Genomic DNA, 27679 nt, shown 5'->3' with positions numbered 1-27679 from the left:
CAAATGTATAATAAATGGGGGGAAAAACCCATTTATTTATACTTCCACCTATTTCCCCCCTCCTCCCAAGAAAGTAAAGATTAGAAGTGGTACACACACTTCAAAATCATCTCCTCATAGCCCTATCAGTCATAAGCTAAGAGGATTCCAAAAGGGACGAAGCCAGAAGTAGAGCTAAATAAAACACTATTTTGGGAAACTTAACCTACTGGTCACTATTTGTAAACAGAATAGCAAAAATACAATGAAGGAAAAAGGAACAGAATAAGGATTAGAGGCTGATATACTAAAGTGCTTGTTATTTTAATACTGTAGGAAAACTTCACTCACATTATTGGCTAAGGGAAAAAAAGTTTGGAACTTGAGTGCTGCAACAAGGCAAGCTCAATAATCCTGAAAATTATGGTCCTCAAAGGGAGATTTAGGGACCACAGGAGGTCTATGAAAAATGTGAAGGTACTCGGGCATGAGGCTGTAAAACATAACAGTGATTTTATATCTACATTAACACTTAAAATAATCCTCTCTGGTATGATATTAAGTGAGCACTTGGGAGAAAAACCAACAACATTTTCTCTATTCATTTGTTTTATTCTGTGGTAAATAATAATGGCTGGTATAGCCATCCACAGAAATTTCCAACTCCCTGACACTAACATGCTGATAGATTCAGAGTAGAAATTTTGAAATACAGCACATTATTTTAGTTCTAGGAGTTAAGATAAACGTACTTGTTTTCCCGATTAACCGTTGGAGTTACTGTTGGCTTCCTCTTCTCTTCCTCCTGAATAGCCTGGGTTATATCTGGGGAGGAGTAGGAGCGCTTCAGTTTGGAAGGTTCCCTATCCCGCTCAGCAGGAATCTGTGGCTTGGCTTTATGAGTTGGAGGGGTGGAAGGAGGTGCAGATGAAGGAGCCATTTCCGGTGGGTACATATGAACAGTGTTGGTGGGTGAATGATAATAACGAAAGGTTCCAGTGATTGGGTCAAGAAACTTAGATGGAAAAGAAAAAACAGAAACAGGTCAAAAAACAAAAATAAGCATTATATAAACAAATTACTCCAAAGTATTCTGCTAAATTTACTTCTGGATTAAAATAATTTGAATAAAATGGTGATAAACTTCAAAATAAATTAAGGTTTTAAAGTAATACACCATTTCTAAATGATAAATGCCAGAATGCTCATATATTGTAGCCAGCATCTCAGGTTGGGTATTGAAAAATCTCATAATGGAGAAATGGAATTGACTCTGCATTACAGAAGATGTAAAACAAACACATTTTAAAAACATTTTTTAGGAACACAGTGGCTACTTCATTGCTAATTCTGACTTTTACCTTGGCCCAGCCTGAAGGCAGTCCTGGTACGATCCTTCCCATTTCTTCACTTCGTGCTCTTGTCAAAGGTTCTCGTTGAGCCTAATTAAAAAAAAAAAAAAAAAAAAAAAAATTCGTTTTTTTCAATTAAATTTTGTCACATAAAAACTTAAGCCACTTGTACCAAAGAATCAAAAAACCTTGCCTTGGCTACCCTTCATATTTTAAAAGACAGATTCAGAGATGAAAAAAATTTATCTTTTTCTCAAAGTCCAAACATGACTATACCAAGGTGTAGAGGAGTATGTCTAAGCCTGTAACGATTGCAGGTGGCGAGGTGGAGGTAGATGGCCTTCTGTGGTAGTTCACGGGGAGGAAGACAGTAGATCCAAGCAAATAAGAAAGGTCACATTTTTTTTTTTTTAATTTTGCATTTCAAGGTAGTTTAGTCAAATTTTTTTTTTTTTAGTTTTCCACAGTAAACGATTACATAAAATATAAACCTAATGTATTCTTCAGGACTGAGTGTGCCCTTTCTCTGTATGCTAAGAGGTATAAGTAGAGAATAGATGATATAGCATCCTAGCAAATGAATATTCACAAGAAAGGCTACAAAATTTCATTATCATGGCTTATTCTAAATCTACCTAAAGTCATCTTGCTCTGCTAACATTTCTTCTTCTATATTCATTCATTCCACAAAATACTGATGAAATGTTATATAAGTAAAAACAAACCAATATATTGAGGCATCAACCTCAATATAATTGAATATGATATTTCCACTTCCTTTAAAAAATTATTAATAGAAAACAAAAACACCTGATGAACCACCCATTTCTATTTTTATATTCTTCATGTCTTAAAATATATACATTCTAGGCCAGACAGGGTGGCTCATACCTGGAATCCAGCACTTTGGGAGGCCAAGGCAGGAGGATCTCTTGAGCCCAGGAGTTTTGAGATCAGCCTGGGCAACACAGAGAGAACCCATCTCTACAAAAAAATTTTTAAAAATTACCCAGGTTTGGCCGGGCACAGTGGCTCACGCCTGTAATCCCAGCGCTTTGGGAGGCCGAGGCGGGTGGATCACCTGAGGTCAGAAGTTCGAGACCAGCTTGGCCAACAAGAGAGTAGAAACCCCATCTCTACTAAAAAAAACACCACAAAAATTAGCCAGGCATGGTGGTATGTACCTGTAATTTCGGATACTCAGGAGACTGAGGCAGGAGAATTGCTTGAACGTGGGAGGTGGAGGTTGCAATGAGCCGAGTGTGCCACTACACTCCCGCCTGGGTGGCAGAGCAAGACTCCGTCACCAAAAAAAAAAAAAAAAGCCAGGCTTAGTGGCATGCACCTGTGGTCCTAGCTACTCAGGAAGCCAAGGTGGGAGGATCGCTTGAGCCCAAGCGGTCAAAGCTTGAGCCCAGGTGATTAGGTGAGCTATGGTCATGCTACTGTACTCCTGCCTGTGACAAATTCTGTTGAATACAAACATGTAATAAATAGAATCTGTGTGCTGGAAAAAAATTCTGTCAAAACGAAGGCAAACAGCACAACTAAATATCCACATACAAAAAGATGGATTTAGATCCTTACCACACTGTATATAAAAATTAACTTGAAAGGAATCATAGATCTAAGGACTAAAACTAAAACCTTAAGAAGAAAACAGGAGAAAATCTTCATTACTTTATGACTTTGGGTCAGACAAAATGTTCCTTTGATACAATACCAAGAGTACGATTCACATGAGAAAAATACGACAGAATGGACTTCCACAAAAACTTTTGTGCTTCAAGAAACTCCATCAAGAAAATGAAAAGATAAGCCACATATTGGGAGAAAATGTTTGCAAATATCATTTATTTAAAAAATTTTTAGAGATGGGGTTTCACTACATTGCCGAGGCTGTTCTGGAACCCTTGGCATAAATGATTCTCTTACCTCACTCTCGCAAGTAGCTGGGTCTGCAGGTGTGTGCCACCACACCTAGGCTTATACTGATTATGACCTTATGGATTTCAAAAACACTGCCATCAAGCATTTAGCACAGTCCTAGAGACATAGCGGTTGCTCAGCAAATACAGTAAGTTTTAGCAGTGAGTAAATCTTGAGAAGGTTGAGCCTTCTTAACACCTGAGAATTACTTTAAAATGTATTTAATCAATACTTAGTTGTCTGTGGCATTTTATACAGAATGAGTGTAGAGTGGATTATACAGTATGAGATTTAAGACAGCCAGAAGATATACTGAGTACCCTTGCTTCCTGAAGGGCAGAGATGGGGCAAGATGGTGGGTGGCCAACAAAGACAACTTTTGCTTTCCTTTCAATGTTGCCAAAGATCTGGGCTGTAGCTGGTGTGAAGCCCTGCTTAAAATGTCAGGACCAGTGGGAGTAACTGCAAACCTCAATTTTCACTTTCTATTTTTTAAGTCTTCACTTTGTGCTTCCGGTCATCTAATCCCTACTTTCTCTTTAAAAGGAACAGAAGGATGTCAGAAGAAGAGAAGGCATATGTGTGTGTGTGTGTGTGTGTGTGTGTGTGTGTGTGTGTGTGTGTGTGTATGTCTTCATTTTCTCTTATTGTTAACTCATTTTCAGCTCCTTTGGGTTTCACTTTTGGAACACTGCTGTTTGACTATGGCTTAAGTTCTTAATTTTTGTCAGGCTTACACATCTTAAGAAATTTTATTTTTGGTTCTTAGAAGAATTTTAATAAAATGTGTTTTTTTATTTTTTATGTTTTCATAGGTTATTGGGGTACAGGTGATATTTGGTTACATTAGTTAAGTTCTTTTTTATTTTTTTTCCACAAGGAGTCTCACTCTGTCACCCAGGCTGGAGTGCAGTGGCCTGATCTTGGCTCACTGCAACCTCCGCCTCCTGGGTTCAAGCAGTTCTCCTGCCTTAGCCTCCCAAGTAGCTGGGACTACAGGTGCCCACCACCACGCTCAGCTACTTTTTGTTGAGACAGGGTTGCATCATATTGGCCAGGCTGGTCTCAAACTCCTGACCTCAAATGATCCTCCCGCCTCGGCCTCCCAAAGTGTTGCGATTACAGGCATGAGCCACCGTGCCCAGCCATTAGTAAGCTCTTTAGTGGTGATCTGTGAGATTTCAGTGTACCCATCACCTGAGCAGTATACAATGTACCCTATTTGTAGTCTTTTATCCCTTGCCCCCAAGTCCCCAAAGTCCATTGTATCATTCTTACATAACATGTTTTTAATGGGTTATGTGTTATATTTAGTTAATCTTAGATCTAAACAAATAAATTCTATAAATTATTTGACTTCTGTAGTTCATGAACATTTTTTTGTATATCAATATGTTTGTTGTTGCTGTGGCCCTTTAACTATTGCAGTCAAAAATAAGAAAATTGTGAATTCAGTCAGTCATTCTAGTCTTAATATATTTTATGTCATTTTTCCCCCTTTTGTTTGAGATAGGCTCTCACTCTTGTTGACCTGGTTGGAATGCAGTAGCATGATCACGGCTCACTGTATCCTTGACCTCCCCAGGATCAGGTGATCCTCCCACCTCAGCCTCTCAACTAGCTGGGACTACAGGCAGGCGCCACCAAACCTGGCTACTTTTTTATATTTTTTTCTAGAGACAGGGTTTTGCCATGTTGCCCAGGCTGGTCTTGAACTCCTGGGGCTCAAGCGATCCACCTGCCTCAGCTCCTCAAAGTGCTGGAATTACAGGCATGAGCAACCATACCCTCACCCCCCTCCTTTTTTTCTCCTTTCTGTGGAGAAAAGGGGTCTTGCTATGTTGCCAAGGCTGGTCTCAGATTTTTTTAATGGCAAAATACAGCAGAATGACTTAACAAAAATTTAACATGTTAAATTCACACGGATTTAGATCGGATATGGAGTCGGTCCTCTGTATTCATCGGTTCTGCATCTGTGAATTCAACCATCCATAGATTGAAAATACTTGAAAAAAATAATTCTGGGTGTACTGAACATGTGCAGGCTTTTATTATTCCCTAAAAAATACAGTATAACATCTATTTTCATAGCATTTACACTGTGTTAGGTATGTAATCTAGAGATGATTTAAAGTCTATAGGAGGATGTGTATAGATTATATGCCAACACTATACCACTTCATGTAGGGGACTTGAGCATCCTCAGATTTTGGTATGAGAGGGAGGTCATGGAACCAGTCATCTACAGATACCAAGGGAAGACTATATATATCCCAGAGAAGATAGATCTATGGAGACAGAGTAGACTCAGGGTTGCCTGGGCTTTAGGGTAGACTAAATTGGGCATAGGGTCTCTTTGGTGTGATGGCAATGTTCTAAAATTGGATTGTATTAATGGTTTCACAACACTAAATTACTAAAAAAAAAAAAAAAAAAAAAATCACTGAACTGCATGTTAAAAATGGGTGAATTTTATGGGATGCAAATTGTATCTCAAGATCTGAAGGAAAAACAAAGTCAAAGATGTCTTCTTTTTTTTTTTTTTTAGATGGAGTCTCGCTCTGTCGCCCAGGCTGGAGTGCAGTGGCACGATCTTGGCTCACTGCAAGCTCCACCTCCTTGGTTCATCCATTCTCCTGCCTCAGCCTCCCAAGTAGCTGGGACTACAGGCACCCGCCACCAAGCCTGGTTACTTTTTTTTTTGTATTTTTAGTAGAGATGGGGTTTCACCCTGTTAGCCAAGATGGTCTCAATCTCCTGACCTTGTGATCTGCCCACCTCAGCCTCCCATAGTGCTAAGATTACAAGTGTGAGCCACCGTGCCCAGCAAAGATGTCTTATACAAAGCCTATGTGTTTTAAAAATTGTGATGAAATACACATAACATAACATTTACCATCTTAACCATTTTAAGGTGCACTGGTTAGTGACATTAAGTACATTGCTGTGCCAACAATCTCCAGAACTCTTTTCATCTTGTTAAACTGAAACTCTGTACCTACTGAACAATAACTCCCCATTTCCTCTTTCTCCGGCTCTGACAACCACCATTCTACTTTCTGTCTCTATAAATTTGCCTACCTTACAAACCTCACAGAAATGGAATCACTCAGTATTTATCCTGCAACTGGGCTTATTTCACTTAGCAAATGACCTCAAGATTCATCCATGCTGTAACGTGTCAGAATTTCCTTCCTTTTTAAGGCTGAATAATATTCCGTTATATGTACATATCCCATTTGTTTATGCATTCACCTGCTGATGGACATCTGGGTTGCTTCCATTTTTCGGCTATTATGAATAATACTCTAAGAACATGGGTGTACAAATACTTCTTGTTTGCAATTCTTTTGGGTATATACCCTGAAGTAGAATTGCTGGATCACATGGTAAGGGCTAAACATTTTTTACTTTCATAAAATAAATAGAATATGCTGTCAAACTTTAAACAGGAAGACAAACTCTATTTCCTTTAGCATATAAATGGAGTGATCGTGTAAAAACAACCAAAACACCAGCTACCAAAGATGGCAACGATCCCCTTACACTGTAGATCTCATAATAAAAGATGACAGTGTGGTACGATAATCACATAGTTATAATCCACGTTTGGTTTTTTCCCAGTTTTTTCCTGCAATGAACTACTTACTTTATTTCTTTCGGTATCGTCTGTATCCTCTCTAAAAGTTCCTGTCCTTAGAATTCCACTTTCTGGTTGTCCTTTAATCTTAAATGGCTGTAAAATTATTAAAATTAAAGAAGTGAAAGAAAACTTTAACTCTCCTTCCAACATAAAGCTACTAGTTAACACAAACGAATCTATGAGACTGAAAATGTAAAAGGAGAAAAAAAGGCCTCTGAAAATTTTATTATATTTTACTGTCACAGTCAAAATACTTAAAAAACTAAAGAACTCTGATGAATCAGTGAAAAAAAAAAAAGATGAAAATCAAAGTGGATTGTGAAGCACTGGTTCACACTACATGGCCAAGTATAAAATGCTGATCATTAATGTATATTCCCCATGACCTAATTTGAACATTATCTTTTTTTTTTTTGAGATGGAGTCTCGCTCTGTCGCCCAGGCTGGAGTGCAGTGGCGCGATCTTGGCTCACTGCAAGCTCCGCCTCCCGGGTTCACGCCAGTCTCCTGCCTCAGCCTTCCGACTAGCTGGGACTACAGGCGCCTGCCACCAGAACTGGCTAATTTTTTGTATTTTTAGTAGAGACGGGGTTTCACCGTGTTAGCCAGGATGGTCTTGATCTCCTGACCTCGTGATCCACCTGCCTTGGCCTCCCAAAGTGCTGGGATTACAGGCATGAGCCACCGCGCCCAGCTGAACATTATCTTTTACTTAAATATTATTATGATTTTGGTTACCTTGAAAGGAGTTGTGCTTCAAAAAATTTAAAGTATTCAAGAGAATGGAGAAATTAAGATACAGACCAATAGTCAAAAATGCAAAAATCTGTATTCATATCTTCTTATAACACCATACATTCTTTTTTTTTTTTTTTGAGGCCGAGTCTCGCTCTGTCACCCAGGTTGGAGTGCATTGGCACGATCTCGGCTCACTGCAACCTCTGCCTCATGGGTTCAAGCGATTCTCCTGCCTCAGCCTCCCGAGTAGCTGGGACTACAGCGCACGCCACCACACCTGGCTAATTTTTTGTATTTTTAGTAGAGACAGGGTTTTACTGTGTTAGCCAGGATCATCTTGATCTCCTGACCTTGTGATCCACTGGTCTAGGCCTCCCAAAGTGCTGGGACTATAGGCGTGGGCCAACACGCCCAGCCCGTACATTCTTTTTAAAAACTCAGTTTTATATCTTATTTTAAAATAACTCTACTAAAAACTTTAAAATTAGTGATAATTTTAACAAAATTTATTCTAGAATAAATTACATATTTCTCCTACTTTTAAAAGGAGCACACAAGGAATGCAATCTTAGATGTGTAGGAATATTTGGCACCTATATACTAAATGACTCCACAAATACGAATGATTTAAGTTCTAAAGACTGCATGCCTCTAGCATAGCAAGATGGAAAGGAAGTGGCTTTGGAATCTCACTGTCTATGTGATGATCTTAAGCAAATATTTAACCTCTAAACTTCAGTTTCACTTGTAAATTAAATACCTTATGGGATTATCATTAGGAGTAAATAAGATAATGCAGTGAAAATACTTGGCATATAGTAGCTACCCAATGAATAATACTTAAATTGTATCTTGGAGCTCACATGTTTTGCTCCTCCTGTGAATAAAGTTAAAGCGTTTTAGTACATGGTTCATATCCCTAATTTGGGGTGTTTAGAAGGTTTTTGCATGGAAGCTATCTTTTTTAATAGCAGAGGTTACCAGATAAGTGTTCCCTGGATAAGAGTGGCTTGACTATGAATTAATTTTGGTAACATGCCTGAATGGTGTTTGAGAAGTATAGAAGTTAACATGCTGTAAAGATGGTATCCTGCCTTCCATTAGAAGTCATTTTCGCACTGCTAAAAATGTTTTTTCCATTTACATATATGTAAAAAGGACTATAACTGTTCTTGGTATTATAAATACATACTTGGTGTTCAAAAGGAAAAGGCATTGTTAATGACATAATGAAGAAAAAAAGAAAAGTATGGCATTATTAGAGACTGAAAAAGAAAAACAAAAAATGTCCCCTAAAATTACGGCTATCAATTTTGGGTGTGTAGCCAAGGGCAAAATTAATTGGGTTATTTGCCAATATTATTTGAATAGATAAAGCAAGAAAAAAAACGACACTGATGTGACCAAAAAATCATTATATGCAAAGATAAATGTTGGGCCATTTAGATGTCACTGATTTTGGATATATTCTAAACAGATATAAATTTTATCATACAAATATTGGCATCTAGTTCCCCCATACTGAGGAGATTATATTTCACTCTAGTCTTTCCATGATCATACATCAAACATAAAAATGAAGAATGTAACTATTTATCTCAATTATTTGAAATATCGGCGGGCATGGTGGCTCACGCCTCTAATCCCAGCACTTTGGGAGGCCAAGGCAGGTGGATCACGAGGTCAGGAGATTGAGACCATCCTGGCTAACATGGTGAAATCCCGTCTCTACTAAAAATACAAAAAATTAGCCAGGCGTGCTGGCATGCGCCTGTAGTCCCAGCTACTCGGGAGGCTGAGGCAGGAAAATGGCGTGAACCCGGGAGGCGGAGCTTGCAGTGAGCTGAGATTGTCCTACTGCACTCCAGCCTGGGTGACAGAGTGAGACTCCGTCTCAAAAAAAAAAAAAAAAAAAAAAAAAAAAAGGAAATATATTGCATTTTATAGATGTAATATACAAAAAGCAATTTCATTCCCAACCAATAATTTCATAAATGTACGGCATTGGCCTCAAAGGAGAATAGGTGAGCAAATGTGGATAGATCAGTACTTTCTATCACCCCTGAAAAGACTATTTGAAATGCCTGCCCTTTTCACTTTGTTGGCAATATGTACTGTTTCTGCTTACCTTGCCTGAACCCGAATCCCCTGTCGCAGATGTATGGGGCACATCTCCTGTTGACTTTTTCTGTACTTCTGGGGTTGGACACCTTTTCCCCCTGTCTTCTACAGATTTCTTGGCATCAGAAGTTTCATGTTCACTTTTACTTTGTCTTTTTACTCCTGTTATTTCTTTGCCCCTCTTTGCTGAGGTTTCTTTATCTTCTTTCTTGGCCTGTTCACTTTCTTTCTTCTCCATTTCTTCTTTTGCTTTTTGTTGCTTCTCTGTAATTTCATTTTCTTCAGCTTCTTGTTTCTTTTTGGCTTTTTGTTCTTGTTCTTCCCTCCTCAGTTTCTCTTTCTGTTCCTCTTGCTGCCTTTCCCGAAGTTCTTTTTCTTGTTTGTTCTTCTCCATTAGAAGAGCAGTTTCTGCATGAATACGAGCCTTTTCTTCATCTGTTAACATGAGAGTTGGAGAGAAAACTACTGGCTTGGTGGAACGATCAGGAATAACTTTTCCATTCTGAGGAGATTGTTGCTCATGGTTTGTACTTTCAGATTTTGTTCTATGCTCTTCAGGCAATTTGACTGCTGGTTTTTTAGTACGATCAATCTAGAGCAACAAAAACAGAGCAAAACATTTTTGTCAAAAATCAGGAAATAACCTCAGTTCTTGAGATCAAGTTGTGATAAAAAGAAGTGTCACTTTGTGGAGACAACATCTATCAGGACATCTACTTGTTAATTACACAGTGTCAAGATTTCTCATAAAACAAACTTGAATGGGAGATATCCAAACATCACTGGAACTTACATCCTCTTGATCAACTTTCAATTCTTCCTGAGTGTTTTGTATACAAAAGAGTTAAAAATGTCTTTATTTAAAAACATAAAACCTAGACCTGGGCATACCTAGACTTAAGTTCCACTTCCAGGTATCCAAATGCCTACCCAATATTTCCATTTGAGTGTCACTGCATATATCTCAAACCTCATATAGCCAAAATGGATTCACGATTTCCCCCACCCCCACAAACATGGTCCTAATCTCATGGATGTAACCACTCTCCCAATAGTTGCACAAATCAAAAACCTGAGTCCCATGATATGTTCTTCCCATATCCTTCTACACGCTGATAATCTTCCTCCTATATCTGTGCCTCCATCTCTTCTACCACAGGCCAAGACCATGCCAACCTCCTCTCTCACCAGGACTACAGCATAGTTTTTTTGTTTTGTTTTGTTTTTTTTGAGACAGAGTTTCGCTCTGTGGCCCAGGCTGGAGTGCAGTGGCCAGATCTCAGCTCACTGCAAGCTCTGCCTCCTGGGTTCACGCCATTCTCCTGCCTCAGCCTCCCGAGTAGCTGGGACTACAGGCGCCCGCCACCACGCCCGGCTAGTTTTTTGTATTTTTTTTAGTAGAGACGGGGTTTCACCTTGTTAGCCAGGATGGTCTCGATCTCCTGACCTCGTGATCCACCCATTTCGGCCTCCCAAAGTGCTGGGATTACAGGCTTGAGCCACCGCGCCCGGCCTATAGTTTTCAACTAGTTGCCCATCTCTTCTCTTGTCCCTGCTCCCCAATCTGTTTCTCCACATTATAGCCAGAGTACTCACTTTAAAACAAATTTGATTTGCTACCCACTATGCCCTCAGTACACCTAAAATCTTTACCATAGCCTGTAAGGCCCTGTGTAATCTTACATCTGCCTACCTCTCCAGTCATATGGTTGTGTATACTGGCTATACTTGCCTTAAAAAAAAATTATTCAAAGATGCCATGCTCCTTCCCAATTTAGGTCTATCAGCTGTTCATCTAGATAATGCCCACATTAGGTCTTGGCTTACACTCTCCCTCTGAAAAGACTTCCCTTGTCCCTAGAACTAGCCAAGTCCCCTGATACATGCTCTTATAATACCTTATTCTTCTCCCTCTATTGGAATTCTGATCAAATAACTATAATTACTTGTTTAAAATTTTCTTCCCTCCTAGAATATAAGCTCTTCTTCCCTCCTAGAATATAAGCTCTAAAAGGATAGAGACTGTGCCTGACACAGTTAATAACTATGTTACTGAGGGAACAAATGCAATCTTCCCTAACAACTTTTACAGGAGGTAAAATACTAACTGGTTTCCTTCAAGTTGCGTAATAAATTACCTAAGTTCCTGATTTAATGAGTTAAATGTTTATTACCTCAATTTAACAGAATATTAACACTAGAGAAGTGACCCTACCATCATTTCTTGAGAATACTGTATAATGAAACAAAAATAAAAACTTTTAAGAACATCTGCCAATAACAATCTACATAGTGTTCTTACAAAACGAATTTATGTTTTTCTACTAGAAAACAAAGAAGTTGCCGGGCACAGTGACTCACGCCTGTAATACCAGCACTTTGAGAGCCCGAGCTGGGTAGATCACTTGAGGTCAGGAGTTCGAGACCATCCTGGCCAACATGGCAAAACGCCGTCTTTACAACAAATACAAAAATTAGCCAGGCGTGGTGGCATGTGCCTATAATCCCAGCTACTCAGGAGGCTGAGGTGGGAGGATTGCTTGAACCCAGGAAGTCGAGCTGCAGTGAGCTGTGATCGTGCTACTGCACTCCAGCCTGGGTGAGAGAATGAGACACTGTTTTAAAAAAAAAAGAAAAAGAAGTTAGCGTACAAAAAATAATTTTTTCCTGTTCACTTCTCTTTCTGCCTCTTAAAAAAAAAAATCCTTTGTCTCTTTTTCTGCATGTATTTGAGAATAAAGTAGAAAGAACCACTATGGGGATGAGGCTAACAATAAGAGGTGGAACAGAAACAAAAGTAAATGTTGTTTCCATTTACATTTTGGTGGCTTGATCTATTTTTCCCTAATCTTACAAGTATAGTTATGATCATGTTACTCTCAAGTTTAAAATTCTTTAGTGGTTCTTTGTGCCTACAGGACAAAATTCAAATTTGATCCAAGTCTCTCTTGATGACTCTTGTCCATCCTTCTAATCTTATCTACTATCATAATTTCCTCTCTCCAACAAAGACCAGCGCCCACATATGCCAAAACTGTTCAATGGCCCCAGAGCATGCCCTATCCCTTTGGTCATACAATTGTCTACGTGTTTTGTCCATCCTCAAATCCTACTCTTAAAGCCCAGATAAAATACTGTCTCCTCCATGAAGACGTCCTTGATCTTCTCAGCTAGAATATTCTCCTTGTTCTGTGCTCCAGTGACTTGTAGAGCAATTATGATATTTTGCCTTATGTTGTGGCTGATTTTATACAGATCTCTCCTTCTAAACATCAGAAGAATCCATCTCTTGTGTTTACAAACTTTCATGCTGTCTTACTTTTTTTTTTGAGACAGAGTCTCACTCTCACCCAGGCTAGAGTGCAGTGGCCCGATATCGGCTCACTACAACCTCTGCTTCCTGGGTTCATGTGATTGTCCTGCCTCAGCCTCCTGAGTAGCTGGGACTGCAGGCACGCACCACCACGCCTGGCTAATTTTTGTACTTTTAGAAGAGATGGGGTTTCACCATGGTGACCAGGCTGGTCTGGAACTCCTGACCTCAGGTGACCCACTCGCCTCTGCCTCCCGAAGTGTTGGGATTACAGACGTGACCCATGGCACCCATGCTGTTTTTTATACAGATCTTCAAAATGTGTCTAAAAAATTGTGCATATCTTATAAAGTTATGTTGGGACACAAAAGGATTAGGGTTTAAACAGATTAAGTTGAAAGGAAATGTAATAACATAAGTTCTTTTCAGACTTCCCTAAATTTACCCTTTAAGAAAAGTTGTTTAATCACATCTATTTAGCCTGCAATTTATTCTGCAATACTAAAATGCCTTAAAAAAATGAAGAAATGAACCACTTCAGTTTATAACAAAAAATTACCAGATTTTCTATTCAATACCTGCTCCACAAATCAAATGTCATCCACTTTAAATGTGAAATACTGTTTTAAATATATCTGGGGAAAAAATCAAAAATGAATGCTAAAAATGTTATTGGGAAATGCATGGAGGGGGAACGTTAGTTAACCTTTCTTTAAATAAAGCCAAATGAAGGAAATAAAGACTAAAATTTTTTTATTTGTAACGTCTTGGTTATTTAAAAACTTTTAAATGATTATTGTTAAACATGCCTGTTATTTGCATGTCAAATTCTAAGGAAATGGAACTTGTTTTAAAACCAAAATACTGACATCACATACCTACCATATGTAAGCCAAGCTATTTATGAAAACACTATGGGTCAAATTGTAATACAAAAAGTCCCAAAAGGGCTATTCTAATTCACTGTGGTAATGCAATCTTTTACTGGCATTGTTTGTAGCAAATGGATTGCCAACTGGCTTGGAAATCCCTTGAATTATCTACTCTAATACAGGCATGGCAATAATACTGAATTATGATGAAAAATTTTTAAACAAAAAATGTATCAAAACATACAGATTCTTCTCATTGATACTTTTTTTCTAAGATGTTAAAGGTTATATATTAAACTTCATTTCTATACTGTATTTATTTATTTTTTTTTGAGACAGAGTCTTGCTGTCACCCAGGCTGGGGTGCAGTGGTGCAATCTTGACTCACTGCAACCTCCGCTTCCTGGGTTTAAACAATTCTCATGCCTCAGCCTCCCAAATGGCTGGGATTACAGGCACCCACCACCATGCCCAGCTAATTTTTGTATTATCAGCAGAGAGGGGGTTTCACCATGTCGGCCAGGTTGGTCTCAAACTCCTGACCTCAGGTGATCCGCCCCTCTTAGCCTCCCGAAGTGCTGGGATTACAGGCGGGAGGCACTGTGCCCAACTATACTATATATTTAATATTAAAACAAAAGCGAGAATAAAGTTAAAATCAAGAACATACCTGTGGAATATTCTTTATACTAGGCACTGGCTGAATTATGGGTGAAACATCAGATTTAGAAGCAGCAACTGGTTCAGCTGGAGTTGATATATTCAGTGGTCCCATTCTCTCATTTTGATCACTTATCAATTCTATATTTTCATCTACTTCTATAGATGGAGGTGGTATCTGGGCAGCAGGTTTAGAAGGAACTGATTCTTCCAATGAGGGATAAGTAAAATCCACTAAAATTCCAAAAATAAAAATGTTTTTTAGAATAGCAAATCCCATACACAGTACTTACATTTCTCATGCATGTTAATGTAATAATTAAAAGTAAACTAAGTGAAAAAACACTTACAACAGTCTTAAAGAAAATGTGAACTTCCAGGCTTATATTTTTATGCCTGAAAACAAACTGCTCTCTAATAGGACAAATGCACACACAACCAAGAATGTTACTGTGAAAACAATTTTAAAGTATATTTTACCAAAGCAATTTTAAACAAAAATTTTCACATACATACATGAGATAGACACCTCTTCATTCTGGCGTCGTGGGGGTGGAGTGACCTTAGCATTTGTTGTATACTGGGGATAACAAAGGAGCCAGTTTTCATAGCCTCCCTCTAAAACCAAAGGCTCATTGCGCAGGATAGTTTTACTTTCCCACTATAAATAAGGAAATCATATTTTAAATATGGCAGCAATCTTTCAACAGCTAAAAACACAACAAATCTAAATTTTGAAGTTGTTCCCTTAACGACAAGATTTATCTTCTAAATAATGACAAAATGAGAACTGAATTCAAAATTCAACATTAAATAAAATGGTTATATAGGTGAGGTTTTAAAAACCATACAAATAATCAATGATCTTAGAAGAAAAATTAGAAAATAAATTACTAAATATAAAACAAAAATGACCCATAACATCACCACCCCAATACACTTTACATTCTGGAGTTTACTCTTATAGAGAATTTTCAATAAAACCTTTATGATGTTGCTTTTCTATGAACATCTTTCATCAATACAGAGCTATATCATCATTTGCAATGCCTAGGTAATATTCGACTACTGACTGACTGACTGATTGAGACAAGGTCTTGCTCTATCACCCAAGTTGGAATGCAATGGCATAATCATGGCTCACTGCAGCCTTGACCTCCTGGGCTCAACTGATCCTCCCACCTCAGCCTTCCCAGTAGCTGGGACTACAGGCATGCGCCACCACGCCCAGCTTATTTTTGTACTTTTCATGAGCTGGGGTTTCGGCACATTGCCCAGGCTGGTCTCAAACTCCTGGGCTTAAGTGATCAACCTGGCTCAGTCTCCCAAAGTGCTGGGATTTATAGGTGTGAGCCACTGCGCATGGCCTATTCTACTTTACACACACACCCCAAAACTGAGTCAATCATTTGGGTTTCTTTTCCCCCCTTAATTATAAGCATGCTGAAATAAACACAAAAGATCCTGATACATGCACATACCTAGTCACCTCCTTAAGGAAAATTCCCAGAAAGGGAGTTGCTTAAGCTAAGGTACATGAACATTCTAAGGTTTTCAACAGATTGCTAATCTTAGAAATGGTCACTTAAAAATATATATAAATATATTGGCTGGGCACGGTGGCTCATGCCTGTAATCCCAGCACTTTGGAAGGCCGAGGTGGGAGGATCACCTGAGGTCAGGAGTTTGAGACCAGCCTGACCAACACGGTGAAAACCTGTCTCTACTAAAAATACAAAAATTAGCTGGGTGTGGTGGCAGGCACCTATAATCCCTGCAATTTGGGAGGCTGAGGCAAAAGAATTGCTTGAACCCAAGAGGTGGAGGTTGCAGTGAGCTGAGATCGCGCCATTGCACTCCAGCCTAGGGGATAAGAGTGAGACTTCGTCTTGAGGAGAAAAAAAAAAATTATATATATTTATATTTAAAAATTTCTTAAGGACAATTACCTAGGAGTAGAATTGCTGGTTTAATATAATGCCCAGTTGCCCTTAAGAAAGGCTATACCAATTTATACACTTAACCAACAGGATATGAGAATGCCCATTATACATCTTCATAATTTTTACAAAACTGATGAACATAAAATGGTATCTTGTTTTAATGAGCATTTCTTTATTAGCGAAGTTGGACATTTTTTCATTTATTTACTATGCATTTATATTGTTCTATGACTTAATTATTTAATATTTGCATCCTTTGCCCCCTTTTCTATAGTTATTTGCAATTTTTTTAGTAAACAGTGAATGTACTCTGAATATTAGGGAAAAAAGGTCTTTGTCATATATATTGCCAACATTTTTCCTGATTTTTACTTTATGTTTTTTTTGTTTTTTAAACACAGTTAAATGTCTTTTCTTTTTGAGATGGAGCTTCTTTCTTTTGCCCAGGCTGGAGTGAAGTGGCGCGATCTTGGCTCACTGCAACCTCCGCCCACCGGGTTCAAGCAATTCTCCTGCCTCAGCCTCCTCAGTAGCTGAGATCACAGGTGCCCACCACCATGCCCGGCAAATTTTTGTACTTTTAGTAGAGATGGGGTTTCGTCATGTTGGCCAGGCTGGTCTCCAACTCCTGACCTCAAGTGATCCACCTGCCTCGGCCTCCCAAAGTGCTGGGATTACAGGCGTGAGCCACTGTGACCAGCCATAAACAGTCTTCATTTTCCTTTACGACATCTTGGTTTGGTATCAAAGTAATAAAAAATACCAATGCTTTCTCCTAATAGTTTGCTGTTTAAATCTATACATTTATATCTTTTATTCATTTGAGATGTAGCTTGGTCTAAGAAATAAGGTAGGGATCCATTCTCTTTTAGTTACTGGCTAGGCAGTTGTCCCCAAACCATTCATTTCAATCCATCTTTTCCTCAATGATTTACGTCACCTTTATCATACACTAATCATTTACATATCTTAGTTTGAACTTTATGAAATTGCCGAACTGCCATTTGTAGGTCAATGCCAGTTGAATCCTGGCAGTTTCATATAATTGTCCCATACTTAGGTATATTTCTGGGTTCCCTATGACATAGCATGAATTGTTCTAAGGCTTTTAAGACTGCCTTTCTGAAGGGCAATCAACTGACCCTCCTACCAGCAGAACGAGTTTTCTTCTCACCACATGCTCACCAGCATTCAGTGCTATCATTGTTAATAATTTAACAAATTAACTGGGTGTGGTGGCTCACACCTGTAATACCAGCACTTAGGGAGGCTGAGGCAAGAAGATTGTTTGAGTACAGGAGTTTCAAGACCAGCCTGGGCAACATAGTGAAATATCATCTCTACAAAAATAAAATAAAATAAAATTAGCTAGGATGGTGACGCACACTTCAGCTACTCAGGAGGCTGAGGTGGGAGGACTGCCTGAGCCCAGGATGTCAAGGCTACAGTGAGCTGGGATGGCACCACTGCACTTCGGCCTGGGCAGCAGAGTAAGATATGTCTTCAAAAAACAATAGGTAAAAAGAAATTTTAGAATTCAAAAAATAAAAATTACAGAAAAAAATAATTTAACAAGTTGAACTGAGTACAGTGAGTCCCCTTGTATCTGTAAGATTCAACCAACCAGACTTAAAATACACTTAGATGGGCCGTGCACAGTGGCTCACGCCTGTAATCCCAGCACTTTGGGAGGCCAATGTGGGCAGATCACTTGAGGTAAGGAGTTTGAGACCAGTCTCGCCAACGTGGTGAAACCCTGTCTCCTCTAAAACTACAAAAATTAGCCAGGTGTGGTGGTGGGCACCTGTAATCCCAGCTATTTGGAAAGGCTGAGGCAGGAGAATCGCTTGAACCTGGGAGGCGGAGGTTGCAGTGAGCCAAGATCGCACCACTGCACTCCAGCCTGGGTGACAGAGTGAGATTCCGTCTCAAAAAATAAATAAATAAAATAAAATAAAATAAAATAAAATATATACTTACATGCCCAACACAGTGGCGCACGCCTGTAATCCCAACACTTTGGGTGGTCAAAGTGGGAGGAATGCTTGAAGCCAGGACTTTGAGACAAGCCTGGGCAACATAGCAATACCTTGTCCCCACTAGAAAATTTTTAAAAATTAGCCAGGCATGGTGCGCACCTGTAGTCCCAGCTACTCAGGAGGCTGAGGCAGTGGGATCACTTGAGCCAGGAGTTCAAGGCTGCAGTGAGCTATGATTGTGCCATGGCACTCAAGTCTAGGTGACTGAGAAAAACTTTGTCTCTAAAAATTAAAATTAAAATTAAAACATAAATAAATTTAAAAAATATATAGTTAGGCCTATGATAGTTATGTCTGTACTGAGCATATACAGACTTTTTTCTTGTTACTATTCTCCAACGAATATGGTGTAACAACTATTTACAGAGCACTTTTTATTAGTTATTATAAGGAATCTACAGAGGATTTAAAGTATATGAGAGAATATGTGTAGTTTATATGCAAATACTATACCATTTTATGTAAGAAACTTGACTATCCATGGATTTTGGTATTTGTGGGGGGTTCTAGCACCAATCCCCCACAGATACTGAGGGACAACCGTATTATTTTTTAAACCTTTGTTAACTTGATCAGTGAAAAGGGCACTCGTTTTAATATGCATTTATCTGATACTAGTAAAGTTGCTCATTTTTATGGGTAAGTCCACTTGCATTTCACTTTCTGTTCATGGCTATCTGTGTGCACAACTTACTTTACTATTTTATCTTAAGTATTTTTCTTATTTGTAAAAGCTCTTTGGATTTTAGGTATTTTAAACCACTGCCATGTGTGTTGTAAATATTTCTGCCTGTCTTCTGCCTTGTAATCTTTTTGTGTGTGTGTGTGAGACAGAGTTTTGCTCTTGTTGCCCAGGCTAGAGTGCAATGGTGTGATCTTAGCTCACCACAACCTCCACCTCCCGGGTTCAAGCGATTCTCCTACCTCAGCCTCCTGAGTAGCTGGGATTACAGGCGCATACCACCATGCCTGACTAATTTTTTGTTTTTAGTAGAGACGAGGTTTCTCTACATTGGTCAAGCTGGTCTCGAACTCCTGACCTCAGGTGATCGGCCTGCCTCAGCTTCCCAAAGTGCCGGGATTACAGGCGTGAGCCACCACATCTGGCCCTGCCTCGTAATCTTATAAGATCTTTTCCCACCTAAGTTTTAATTTTACCACGCCCAGCCAAAACAAATCTTTTAAACCTGAATTTATAAAAAATTCTACAATCAAAGCGGCTGCTCAAGCCTGTAATCCCAGCACTCTGGGAGGCCAAGGCAAGTGGATCACCTGAGGTCAGGAGTTTGAGACCAGCCTGGCCAACATGGTGAAATCCCCTCTCTACTAAAAATACAAAAATTAGCCGGGTGTGGTGGCTCACACCTGTAGTCCCAGCTACTCAGGAGGCTGAGGCATGAGAATCACCTGAACCTGGGAGGCAGAGGATTGCAGTGAGCTGAGATCACACCACTGTACTACCACTTGGGCAACAAAGTGAGACTCAGTCTCAAAAAAAAAAAAAAAAAAAAAAAGAGCATGATCAATCTTTCAGTATTAAAGATAAACAACTAGTTAACATGCCTTTCTAACAACCAGAGGTGCCCTGCAATTACAGTAAACAATGAAACTTGCAAACCTTGAAAAGTGCATCTTTCAGACTCCGGAGAACTGTTCCAATCTGTAAATCTTTGGCAGAACTAAACCAGTCAAGAAGTACCACATACTCCACATTCCCCCTCTTCTTCCATGTGTCTTTAGAATCATCTGGGAGGTGTGCTTCAATCCAACTAGCAGTGACTCTGAAATGTATTAACATTGAAATTGGGGCAAAAGTCAACAAGAGGTACTAATATACTAACAGAAGACACTCAGTTTTGTTCTACAGTCTTGACCACACCACAGCAAATTTTAAGTAGATTTCTTTCTAAGGTGAGATTATATATTACGATATTAAACAGCCTAAAATGTTTAACCCCTTCACTACTGTATAATATTGGAACATAGTTTTAGTAGTTATTAAAGACTAAAAGAAGACTGAATTCTTTTCATTCTGACCCTTTAAAAAAAAGTGGGAGGAGCAAAACTGAAAACAGAGAAAATTATCTGAGCTCCTCTTTCAGCCAAATATAAACTGGGTAGTATTATTCATATTTCAGTTCTCTTATACCTGTATAATAGTCCACCATATACCAGGATGTTTATTCAACAAACACATATAGCATTTACCATGTGCCAGATACTGTTCTAAATGCTTTATTCTCATTGAACTCATTGTGTCTTCACAACAATCCTATAAGACAAACATTATTATTTCTATTTTGGGGAAAGTGAGGCACAAACAGGTTAAGTGACTCGCTCAAGATAAGTGGAGCCAGAATTAAAATTCAGGCAATCTGGCTCATGTACATGTTCTCTGCTATGCTGCCTCTTAAAAATGTCAACTGTGAATAGCACCAACTCTACCTTAAAGCACAATGTTCACATCATAGTTTGCTCCCATAAAAGCTGAAGTCCGGCTGGGCGTGGTGGCTCATGCCTGTAATCCCCAGCACTTCGGGAGGCCGAGGAGGGTGGATCACCTGAGGTCAGGAATTCAAGACCAGTCTGGCCAACATGGTAAAACCCCATGTCTACTAAATACAAAAATTATCCGGGCGTGGTGGCAGGCACCTGTAATCCCAGCTACTTAGGAGGCTGAAGCAGGAGAACTGCTTGAACCCAGGAGGTGGAGGTTGCAGTGAGCCAAGATTGTGCCACTGCACTTCAGCCTGGGCGACAGAGCGAGGCTCCATTATCAAAAAAAAAAAAAAAAAAAAGCTAAAGTCCTTACAATGGCCTGCCACAGACATACACCCCCAAGGCTCAACGTCGTCATCTCTAACTACTGGCCCCCTTTACTCGCTCCAGCTACTAGCTTCCTTGTTATTCCTGGTTCATCCAGGCATGCTCTTCCCTAACGGCCTCTGCTCTTGCTTTTTCCGTCTGGAATCCTCTTCCCCCAGATAGCTGCATTACTCATTTCCCTTATTTCTTCAAGATTTGGTAATAACTTCTCTGTGAGGCCTTCCTAAACACACACACACGCATACGCACACACAACATTCCCATTTCCACGGCACTCCACATAAGAAAAGCTAAACACTGCAAGCTTTTATTGTGTGTCTTACCTATCTCACCTCTCTGTTAAAAGCTCCAAAGACAATTTTTTGTCTGTTCAATGGCTTAGCCCAGCACTTAGAACATAGTAACCCAGCCCATAGAAAGTGTTCAGTGAATACTGTTTTTATCAGCTGGACGTGATGGCTCACACCTGTAATCCCAGCCCTTTGGGAGGCCAAGACAGGCGGATCACCTGAGGTCAGGAGTTCGAGACCAGCCTGGCCAACATGGCGAAACTCTGTCTCTAATTAAAAATACAAAAATTAACTAGAAGTGGTGGTGCATGATGGGAGTCCCAGCTACTCGGGAGGCTGAGGCAGGAGAATAGCTTGAACCCGGGAGGTGGAGGTTGCAGTGAGCCAAGATCACGCCACTGCACTCCAGCCTGGGCAACAGGGCAAGATCTCCATCTCAAAAAAAAAAAAAAAAAAAATTGGTCTAATAATTGAATGAGTGAATAATACAGATTCATGCCTCTGGGTAAGGAGCTCCATATTATTCTTAGCAAAGCACTTAGTATATAGTGGCATTTCAATATTTAACTGATGATACTGGCAAGCTGGGCAGGACTGGTACAACTTTTATCCACAAGTAAAACCAAATAATTAAGATCATTTTAATTTTAAAATCCATTTGCTATATAATATTGTTACTGTATCTTCTAGGAAGTAAAGAAGTAGAATAAATATAAAATATTGTCCAATACTATCCTCTCCTGATACACACAGATCAGAAGGATGCTTGGTCAACAAAGAAGGAAAAAAAATAAAACATGATATTCTTAAAGACTATTTCCAACCTGGGGTATATTTACCTAAATACTGTTTTCAGGATTAGTATTCTACAGAAAAGACTTTCGGAAACGACAGTATCCGCCAACATTTCTCAAACTTCTGTCTTTTATGTACCACCTTCACAATTTGCTTTAACTCTGCTCTACTTGTCCTTTATTAAATTTAATTAATTTAATAAAAAATACTTTTTTACTTAAATAAATTTAATAGGAAATTGTATGGCCCTAAATACATGAAAAAACAGCATCATATCCAGTAAGTAAAAGGTACATCTGAAGATAAATAAAATATTTAAGTAAACTGTGCTACAGTCACACAACAGAACACCATATGGCAATGAGAATGAACAAACTACAACTACACACAATAACAGAGATGACTGTCACAAACATAGGTTGAGTATAGAAGACAGATATAAAAGACTACATATTATAAATTCCATTTATATAAAGTACAAAAGCAGACAAAAAGAATATATTCCATTAGAAGTTCGTGGTTTCCTTGGGCAGTAGTATACGGGTAGTAAGTTACAGGAGGTATATTGGGTTCAGGAGGGATGATAACGTTATGTTTCTTGGTCTGGATGCTAATTAAGTGGGTGCATTCAGTTAATGAAAATTGATTGGGCTAGATGCTTAGGACAGGAGTACTTCGGTATATATACTATAATGTATTAAAAGTTAAGAATATGGGAGCTAAATGGTAAGAACTTATGAACACAAAGAAGGAAACAACAGACACTGGGGTCTACTTGAGCGGGGAGTGTAAGAGGAGGGAGAGGAGCAGAAAAGATTTAACTATTGGGTACCAAGCTTATACCTCGGTGATAAAATATGTATGTACAACAAACCCCTGTGACACGTTTACCTATGTAACAAACCTTCACATGTACCACCAAACCTAAAAGAAAAGTTTAAAAAAGAAACAGGCTGGGCACCGTGACTCACACCTGTAATCTCAGCACTTTGGGAAGACGATGCGGGTGGATCACTTGAGGCCAGGAGTTCAAGACCAGCCTGGCCAACACAGTGAAACCCTGTCTCTACTGAAAACACAAAAATTAGCCGGTGTGGTGGCGCAGACCTATAATCCCAGTCACCTGGGAGGCTGAGACATGAGACATGAGGATCAATTGAACCCGGGAGGCGGAGGTTGCACTGAGCCAAGATTGTACAACTGCACTCCAGCCTGAGCAACACAGTGAGACCCTGTCTCAAAAAAGGGGGGGGGGGCACGCCGGGCACAGTGGCTGGCTCACACCTGTAATCTCAGCACTTTGAGAGGCCAAGGCAGGTGGATCATTTGAGGTCAAGAGCTCAAGACCAGCCTGGCCAACCTGGTGAAACCCAGTGTCTACTAAAAATTAAAAAATTAGCTGGGCAAGGTGGTGCATGCCTGTAATCCCAGCTACTCGGGGCTGAGGCAGAAGAATCTCTTGAACCCAGGAGGCGGAGGTTGCAGTTGGCTGAGATCACACCATTGCACTCCAGCCTGGGTGACAGGGCAAGACTCTGCCTCAAAAATAAATAAATAAATAAATAAATTTAATTAAATTAAAATTTAAAAATTTAAAATAAATACAATAAAATAAAAAGCTTAAAATTTTAAGACGAGATAGGCCGCATGCAATGGCTCACATCTATAATCCCAGCGCTCTGGGAGGCTATGGTGGGAGGATCGTTTGAGCCCAGGAGTTTGAGACTTGTCTGGGCAATGCGGCAAAATCCCATCTCTACACAAAAAATACAAAAATTAGCTGGGCATGGTGGCATGTGCCTGCAGTTCCAGCTACCCAGGAGGCTGAGGTGAGAGGATCACCTGAACCCAGGAGGTCAAGGCTGCAGTAAGCCGTAATCATGCCACTGCACTCCAGCCCAGGCACAGAGTGAGACCCTGTCTCAAAAATAAATAAATAAAAATAGATAATGAAAAAATACAGTAATCACTATCAGCTAGTTGTAGGTACTGCTACCTACAGAAAGCTCTGAGACCTTTTCCCTTCAGTTAGAGAGGTAAGCAAGTATTTAAAAGATGTACTAGCACCAAACTGAAACTCCTTTAAACTGACTCAAAAGGACTGTAACATAAAATAAACGGGAATAATTTTCTCAGTGTGCATTTCATTGTTCTTTAATCTTCAACCTAAAATCATCTTGAGTTTCATAGTAGTCAAAATCTCACATTTTGGGAAACTTCCATGTAAACTCAATAATAAAGACCACCAGCTCTCTATTAATACAGATTAGACTACCCAAAGACTAATTATAACTTTGTCTATTCAAATCCTGGGAATATATTCACATGTTTAATTAGACTGAGCACTCTAATTTTTCTTTTTTTAACAACTGGTAATCAATTTATTAAAATAGTTGACTTAAGCATCTCCAATAGGAACTTCCACCTCAACTCCTGACTCAATACTGAAGGAGGTAATCTGCTTAACAATCTCAGAACGGATGTGCAAGTTAATGAGTTGTCTGTGGATTCTCATCTGGAAATGATCCCATGTCTTAGAACCGTCACCAAAAGGAGTTTTTCTTGTAGCGATTCTCAAAGTCTTAGTAGGCATTTGAACTGGTTCTTTCACTTTGAGATTCTTGTTCTTTACTCCTCTGATCAAGTCAACACATACCTTCTCCAGGGATTTTATGCTGCGGCTCATAAAGAGTGATTCTAAATCAGTGAACTGACACCTCCAGCTCCCCAGGTGTTTTTCCAGTATCTTTAAAAGCCACGGGTGCTGCGTGGCTTCCAGACCGACTGGTTCCTCAGCGAGAGCAACAGCAGTGTGGCAGGAGCAGGAGCAGGAGCGGGCTGACCACAGCTCAGCACCACCTTTGACAGCGTCTTTCTCAAAGAGTTTTTTTTTTTTTTTTTATGAGACGGAGTCTTCCTCTGTAGCCCAGGCTGGAGTACAGTGGCGTGATCTCAGCTCACTGCAACCTCCGCCTCCCGAGTTCATGCTATTCTCCTGCCTCAGCCTCCCAAGTAGCTGGGATTATAGGTGCCCGCCACCACTCCTGGCTAACGCATTTTTAATAGAGATGGGGTTTCACCATGTTGGCCAGGCTGGTCTGGAACTCCTGACCTCAAGTGGTCCACCTGCCTCGGCCTCCTGAAGTGCTGGGATTACAGGTGTGAGCCACTGCGCCTGGCCTAAGAGCTCTAATTTTTAAATAGCTTATTTACAAAGCACTCTATGCTTCAGGTCAAACATTTATCAAGCATCTGCAATATGCCAGGAACTATACAGATTTTATTATCTAATTTTAAAAATATATAATTTTAAACCAAGACCAAGAGAGGTAACAGGATCTATATAAGAATGCTAGAAATAGTGAAAATAGCCCTGTATCTGGAGGTTTAGCACTGCCACTATGCCATGATTTCCAATATACAATATACCCATGCAAGTCATTTTAAATTATTTTATAGGTTAAAGGTCTTCTTACCAAAAAAGAAAGAAAAAATTTTAAATTAAGTCCTTACTCATGCCAGGACCTGTGCTAAAGTCTCTGTGTGTGTGTATATAATGTTTCTCATTTAAATCTCCTGAAACCTCTGTAAGATAGGTTCTACTATTATCCCCATTTTACAGATGGAAACACGAGCTTAGAAATGTTAGGTCACTAGCTAGTAATAATGCAATTAGTAAGTGATAGTTATTTGAATAGAGTCTGGCATTAGAAACTATACTCTTTTAACTTAAGCACACACACAAAGTATTTGTATAGCTTCTATCACAGATAATATAGGGAATTTCAATATGTAAAACAATTCAATTAGTTCACAATTTTAATCAGTTTGGTACATATGATTCACATGCTCATAAACAGAAAATAACAGGAAAAATCAGTTAACAAACACTTGGGGAGAGAGGGAAAAAGGCAACTTCATTTGTCTTTTGATAAGATTCTAAATATCACAAATAGGAGAAAATAGCCAAATAAAAAATTAGCAAATCCGTAACTTCAACCTTCAAAAAGGGTCAAGTGTGTCTTTAAAAAGCCAAGATTTAGGGAAGTCCCATTTGGGCACCCCTCACTCTCCCAAGTGACAGAGTTGTTCTCCTTTCTCTTTCTTTTGCCTATTAAACCTCTGCTCCTAAAACGCACCTCCCCCTCCCCACCCCCACACACAAAAAGAGGCAAAGATTTAAAAGGTTACCAGGAAAGACTACTTTATCACATTTAGCTTGGATCCTAAGTAGTAACATTTACTAAGGTCCACAGTTTACTACTTACTACACAACATACTACTTTACTGCACAGTAACCCACCCTGGACTGATGGCTTCTTCAGGAACACTGAGAGAGTGTAAAATACAGGAATCCTGATAATCCTGCATTCTTCGAGCATCCATTATAATCAAGCTGATGTTTTTATCCGTCATCATTGTGTATAGTTCCTTTGCTGTGATTGCTCCTTGGAATTGAGAGAGACAGTATAAGTGACAAGAAACAGCACAAGATGCGCTGAGATCACAAAACATAGGACAAACAGCTTTTTCTAGAAGAACAAATTATACTGAATATATACGGATGCCATATATTTACTACCCAATCATACCATTTATTATCTTGTAAATTAACGTTAAATATAACTTGTTTTTTTTTCCTGAGACAGGGTCTCATTTTGTAACCCAGGCTGGAGAGCAGTGGCACGATCTTGGCTCACTGCAACCTCCACCTCCCAGGTTCAAGTGATTCTCCTGCCTCAGCCTCCTGAGTAGCTAGGAACATAGGCTGTTACCACGTCTGGCTAATTTTTGTAGTTTTAGTAGATATGGGGTTTCACCATGTTGACTAGGCTGGTCTGGAACTCCTGACCTCAAATGATCCGCCCACCTCAGCCTCCCAAAGTGCTGGGATTATAGGTGTGAGCCACCACACACCCAGCCTTGTGTTTTTAACATTTATCAAGAAACCAGTTCAGTGTTCTGTTTATAAAGACTTAAAATTCAAAACTTTGTTGAGTTTACAACTACATCTGGTATTGACTCTGTTACCAATATAAAATAAAGGACATTAATATATGTGTCTTAGGAAAATAATGTTTTCAAAAATTTAGACATTAGAAAAATGCTAACTGGAAGAAAGAAACATCTATGGTTCTAAAATTCTGGAAAGGTTCTAAATTCAAAAAGTCTATGATGG

General features: G+C 39.3%; 1 protein-coding gene and 1 pseudogene across 3 annotated transcripts in view; both read right to left on the bottom strand.

Annotated features, from left to right (window-relative positions):
• Window positions 1–27679, bottom strand: part of USP8 (ubiquitin specific peptidase 8) — a 76848-nt gene that overhangs the window by 9330 nt on the left and 39839 nt on the right. For 2 of the 3 annotated variants that reach the window (XM_008016625.3, XM_008016626.3), the window contains exons 7-14: window positions 26804–26948; window positions 20208–20370; window positions 15124–15268; window positions 14618–14841; window positions 9770–10354; window positions 6910–6996; window positions 1341–1421; window positions 732–994 (exon numbers count right to left, since the gene is read on the bottom strand). In XM_008016625.3, the coding sequence (XP_008014816.1) occupies window positions 732–994; window positions 1341–1421; window positions 6910–6996; window positions 9770–10354; window positions 14618–14841; window positions 15124–15268; window positions 20208–20370; window positions 26804–26948 (1693 nt within the window). The remainder of the gene's footprint in view (window positions 1–731; window positions 995–1340; window positions 1422–6909; window positions 6997–9769; window positions 10355–14617; window positions 14842–15123; window positions 15269–20207; window positions 20371–26803; window positions 26949–27679) is intronic. The other variant, XM_073012172.1, reaches the window with a different exon arrangement.
• Window positions 24177–26017, bottom strand: LOC119627883 (small ribosomal subunit protein uS10-like; annotated as a pseudogene).

Source organism: Chlorocebus sabaeus, chromosome 26 (assembly GCF_047675955.1).
Source record: "Chlorocebus sabaeus isolate Y175 chromosome 26, mChlSab1.0.hap1, whole genome shotgun sequence".
In the NCBI taxonomy this organism is placed as follows: Eukaryota; Metazoa; Chordata; class Mammalia; order Primates; family Cercopithecidae; genus Chlorocebus; species Chlorocebus sabaeus.
This window is presented reverse-complemented; position numbering and strand designations above follow the sequence as displayed.